This window comes from Aplysia californica, unplaced genomic scaffold (genome assembly GCF_000002075.1).
Source record: "Aplysia californica isolate F4 #8 unplaced genomic scaffold, AplCal3.0 scaffold00597, whole genome shotgun sequence".
In the NCBI taxonomy this organism is placed as follows: domain Eukaryota; kingdom Metazoa; phylum Mollusca; class Gastropoda; order Aplysiida; family Aplysiidae; genus Aplysia; species Aplysia californica.
The window spans coordinates 150,513-156,430 of record NW_004797867.1 but is presented as its reverse complement, the minus strand read 5'-3'; the positions used below and the strand labels follow the sequence as shown (position 1 = coordinate 156,430).

General features: G+C 36.7%; 1 protein-coding gene across 3 annotated transcripts in view; it reads left to right on the top strand.

Annotated features, from left to right (window-relative positions):
- Positions 1-1,954, top strand: part of LOC101864016 (E3 ubiquitin-protein ligase TRAF7) — a 32,030-nt gene extending 30,076 nt beyond the window's left edge. For all 3 annotated transcript variants that reach the window (XM_035972163.1, XM_005107364.3, XM_035972162.1), the window contains exon 14: positions 1,187-1,954. In XM_035972163.1, the coding sequence (XP_035828056.1) occupies positions 1,187-1,216 (30 nt within the window). In that variant the 3' untranslated portion in view covers positions 1,217-1,954. The remainder of the gene's footprint in view (positions 1-1,186) is intronic.
- The last annotated feature ends 3,964 nt before the right edge of the window (positions 1,955-5,918 follow it).

Below are 5,918 nucleotides of genomic sequence, written 5' to 3'. Positions count from 1 at the left end.
AGGGAGGAGAGTTCTCAACAAATATATTTATCTGAATGAATTTTTTGCTTCGAGTGTTTAAAACTTGAAGATGTGTCATTTTGAGAGCGGCTTTAGTCGTTGTTTGCGCAGTATTAGTAATTTGCATACCGGCGAAGAGCGAGACATAATCCTATAGAAAACTGTATTTATTATCTCCCTTCTCAGAGCAGTGGCGAACGTGTCAAGTGGGTCAATAAATAAAATCATGAAGGGATTTCCTCCACACATTCCGGCTATTTCGTTTGAGGATAATAACATAGGTGCTTAAACGAGCAGGAAGCGAAAATTTTTTAAGGGATATTTGTTTGTTTGTTTTGTGGTTGTTGTTGTTGTTGTTGTTGTTGTTGTTGTTGTTGTTGTTGTTTTATTGAGGGGGGAGGGCAGAGTTGCCAACTATGATGAATTTAGGGACAATTTTACGGTTCTGTCGATCCAGTATGGTCAGCTAAATATCAAGAAAATTATCGAATTGGGCTGATGGACCGAATTCAGTTAGACTAATAAATATAATATATCTTTCCGCAGATTCTGTGAAGTTATGTTTTCATTATAATATACTTTGCACGTATTGTGTTCATTGTGGTCTTTTCTAGCATATTATTATTATTATTCAGTTTACATCAGTTCACCCAGCTGTAAATGAGTGCTTGCCAATAATATTGCTCTGGTAAGGGAATGCACATAACAGTAACAGGTTGCAGTGTTGTTTTTCTCCCAGGGGAGTGGAAAGGTGAAGATGTGTGGGCTATAGGTTGGGAGGGTTTTTGTGACTAATTAATTACTGTATCCTTGAGTTATTTGTTTATGACAAGAGTGCCTAGAAAGATCTATGGAAGTAAAAAATGTTCCACACATCCAGGCTTTGTAATATGGCCAAAGGCTTACTAACTTGGGCACCCTGTCGCATTATTGAACATTCAGATTCAGAAGTTTGAGAGTCAAATCTGAGAGGAAATTCCCTCCAACTCTGCTCTCCCCCTCCCCACGTAAAACACACACGCACACACATTCACACATGCACACACACGCACACACAATTTCATTCAAAAGGTACTTGTATTCTGTACCTGCACAGGTGCTCTACTTTGACCTCAGCATTAAAGTTGTGAACTTATTAAGTTGTGAATTGGCAGTGAGCTGAAGATAAAATATTTTTTCGTTTCAGGTGTTTCGCTACTTTCCAAAGATCCAGTGATGGAAGTTTGCTTCTCCTCTGCTCAATCTGCTCAAGCTGTCCCGCTTCTGGCTCATGGCTCCTAGTTTTTCTGTTCAACAGATTTGCATTCATGTCTTCAATTTCTGGCACTGTCAGGTCAGACATAGAATTCTGTTGAGCGGATTGTTTCCGATTTTCTTGTTAACACCCAGCTTCAAAAGGATACCTGGCTATCCATAGAAGTAGAGTGTGGAAATCATAGCAGTATATTCCTAACATGATGCAGCATTAGATGCACCTTAAGGAGCGGAAATAATAGTCAACTGGGTTGGACTGGTCAACAAGAGGATATATTATATTGTAAAGTTGTGTGGGGAATGTATACAACAATAAATAGGCACACTTGACTGGCTACTTGTTTTAGCTTACAATACAAGTTTTTGTCAGGTACTGTATTAGGTTCAGTGAGTTTTGAAGAATTGAAGGTGTGTATCACACTTTGTCGTATGTGCTGCGGGTAACTAAGATGGTTTGCCGTCTTTTGAGTTTTGAGACATACATCCTTCTGGACACAAAGGGAATCAGGTTCAATTCGCCTCCAGTGTTGACTATTGTTTTGCTGTTTTGCTCTTTTCTAGATTTTGCCAATTGTAAAGCCTCTGAGTGTTATAGCTAGGCAGGTTTGTCCAAATGCCTGTTATAATAATAATAAATGACATTTATATAGCGCTCAACCCCGAATAAAGTACACAGGCTCTGAGCGCTTTACAATACAGTAGGCTACAACATACAACAGTAACATAAAACGTTGTGTTCTGACAAAAGAAAATTATTCCAAATATTCATCTTATTAATTTAAAAACAGAAACGACTTCAGCTGACATTTGAATGAATCAAAAGATTTGATCTCTCTCAAAGTACTTGGTAAAGCATTCCAGATCTCGGGGCCTTGATATTCAAATACCCTTTCACCCATTGTTTTAAGTTTCATAGATGGTAAAATAAGTTTCTTTTTGTCAGCTGATGACCTTAAACTGTGAGTTGGAATGTACAGTCTTAACAGATTTGATAAATATGATGGTGCATTATCATTCAAACATTTGTGACGTAGGGTGGCCAACTTGTACACTATCCTTTTCTCAACAGGAAGCCAATGCAAAGTTCGTAAAAGAGGTTTAGCAGAGTCTCGCTTATAAAAGAGCTTTTGTACTATGCATTGTAAGAGATAGGACACAGGGATTTATTATAAGTCTACTATAGCCAAAATCCTGTTATAACTGAGACTATTCGAAGTGGGGCCCACTGTGTGTTTATATTGTACCGTCAATGTATGAAACATCTTATTCAGGAGTTATTTGTCAGAGTCAGAAGATGTTACTGAAATGTGTTTTATTTCTTATTCTGTCTAACTTACCTTGTATGTAATTATTTTCTTGCTAGTCTTCCCATTGATTTGTTACATAGCCCCCCAAATTGTTCGAAAGAAAGCAGCTCGTCCCATCTACAAGAAATGTAAAAAATGGAACTTATAACCTCTCTTGTTAAGGAATTACAATTGTTAGGTGTGACGGACTGTATTGCTTTTAAAATTTGCATTTTGATGTACAAATGTATGAACTACGTGTACTTGCACTAAAGAATTGAACAAAAAAAAGTACATACAAAACTACGACAGTGTGCCACATCAGTGCCATCAGTTTAAAAGGTATATATATAATAATGCAGTTTTACAGTTTTATTGGAGCACCAAAAACTGAACATTGTTACCTAGAAAACAAAATTTGATTTAAAGAAAACAAGGAAGTTATTATCTAAATTGCGTTCTTAAAATATTGGCTTGTGATGTTTGCAATGAGTTTCTTTTCTTGGTAACGACATTCAGTTTTTTGGGTCTCCTGTAAAATTGTAAAAACTAGATCTACATTGTGCTTTTAAAAATGATGGCTCCACTGTCCCTGAGAGGTGATGTGTGAGTGACACGCTGCTAGCAAGGTAGATGCAAGTTATGCCACCCTTGTTTTGGGGGTATATGTATGTACTCATCGAGAACAATGTTTTAAAGTTATGAGTTGTGTTGTTAAGAAGCTAGAATTTTGTGGAAAAAAAGAAAGTTGTATTTAATATGAAAAAATGTACATAATGCATGTATACATGATTTACAAGAACTTTGCTCATATTGTCCCAAGGTGCAAATATGGTATGTTTTTGTTTTCACTTGTGAAAGTTTTTTTTTATTAACATTATAGTGGTACATTCCAATCTTTTAATGCTTTTTAAAGTACACAATTGATACACGGGTGCAATATGACAGTTCATGAAGTATAAATTCTTATTTAAAATTTATTTTCTGCTTCTCTCAAATTTTATTCATGTCTTAAAATGTTTTGATTTTGTTATTTTGAAAGTGATTTTGCAGACCCTGCAATTTTATGCTTGAATTCATCAGTAACCATTCTTTTTTACGACTGTGTTTCTTTTTCATCATGAGATTCTAGTTTACATTAAGGTAAACAAATTTTTCAAAGCTTTTAGTCATTTTGATGAGTTTAAAAATTGTATAATTTCCATAATAAATAGATGCATTATATTTTGTACATCTATGTGATCTAATTGAAACTTTTTTGTGTGTGTGAATGTATAAATTGCTCTTTTTGGCACACATTCATTGTGATGATTTACTGTGTATCGGTATACCATGCAGTTGCTGTTGTTGTTTACGATCTAATTATCTGGATGAAGCGCGTCTTGGCTCCCCATGACTAGATCTAGTTGACTTTATTGATCCTGGCCAGTTTAAGTCAGCTGCTTGCTGTATCTGTACTGTACCTTTATCTGCTGGCGTTGTGCCTGACATGAATCAGCAGTGTGAAAAAAATGTTTTGTACATATGCCAAAAGTTGTTGAAAAGTGTATACATGATGTAGATACTTATAAAATCTCTTTTGTTTTGTTTTTGTTACTGCTTTTATTTCTGAAACGTGCGTGAGATGTGTGTGTGTGATTGTGTCCCAATTCGGCTCAAAATTATGGAATTTGATTTGTAGGCATTTTTAGCTTCCTCAGCCTCTCCTACAACTATTTCATCGCATGAGAACCCCCAAAAGCCTTTTTCTTCCCATACCGGGCATGTTGGTCATCACCATTTCCTCATAAAGTCAATATTTTAATTTTCTTTATCGGACGTTCTCATAACACGATTTTTCTCTATACTTTTTAAAATAACTCCACCATTTTTCATCCAATCAAATTTTCACAGAATGAAGTGAAATTTAATACTAAAAAAGATTTTGTTGAATTTTTTATATATAAATAGATTTTTGTTGTTGATGTCTGGAGTGTAGATTTTCACAGATTTTTTGCAAACTTGAGTACTACCGGTAACTCAGGAAAATATTCTTTAAAATTTCGTTTAGGAAAAAATCAACAGACACATTTGTAGATCTAATGTTAACATGCATGCAAAAAAAACCCAATCAATGTCCATAAAAAATAAGTGTGGTATTCATTACATAAGACATGTCAACAAATTCCAATATGGCCGCCGTATCCATGGAAACGAAACGTTTTTCTCAAATTTGATTGCGGATTTTAAGACTCCGTACTATGCTTATGTGTGAAATTTGGAAAATTTTTGTCCACTAATAAGCGAGATAGCCTTCAGGTGTACGCCCCCCCCCCCCCCCCCCCCTTTAAAGAGAGAGAGAGACGGAGGAGATAGAGGAGAGAGAGTGCGTGTGTGGGTGTATGTGTGTGTGCATGTGTGTGTTTGTGTGTGTGTATATGTGTGTGTTACAAGAAAAATAAACTGATCGATGACTGACTGACAAGCATTCTGATAGAGATAATTACATGTACATGTATAACATTGTCAGTCACAGAGTCACCTGATCTGTTTTGGTTATGCTGTAAATCTGATACAGCAAAGAAAATGTTCTCTTTCTTCTGGCTTTTAGTACAACTCTTTAATTTTTTGGGTCAAGGAAGAAGGATCTGGTCACTGTGGCGTAGTAATAGACTCTTGAACTGACCAGCACGTGAAAGTTGCATGAGGAAAAAAGCAGGGGATTGGAAGGCGTCACTGGCAGGTCCTACTTCATTACTTACTATTCCTCTTTTGTTTCTGTCTGTCTTGATTTTTACCAAGGGCTAAATGACCAATACTCTGTTAGTGTACTTCTCTTTACTTTGGATTGGTGCCTGTGGTGTAGCGGTTAGAGGCACTTTGCTGCCGTACGCAGAAGAGCTGAGTTCGATTCCCGAGTTGGAAGAAAAAATGGTAAGTGTCCCTGTCTTTTTGCTGGGATGTTACATTTTATCCCTCTCTGCCCGGGTTGGCCCTGACAGGAAGAACCGGAAGCCCACCTCCCAAATGTCTAAACTGTGTTGATGAGGATGTAAAAAGCATCTACATTAATTTTTTTTCTTAAAATTAAAAAGATTAAATATAATATTATATACTCTGAGAATATGAAACTGCTGAAGCTCACAACTGTATCAAACCAGCTGCCACCCTTTTTATCCCGACTGGTACTGAAGTCCTGTTGGAAGGGAGTTTGGTGGTGAGTTTGTGTGAGTCTTTAGGGAATACAAGTACAAGGCCATAGACCGTATTTCGGGGGCTCTCGTGGCCTAGAGGTTAAGGTGTTGGCCTCTCATTCAAAGGTCCCGGGTTCGAATCCGGGTAGCGACCGAAAAAATTGTCTCCTTTCACATCCTTTCCTGCTCTCTAGCAATGTTCTAT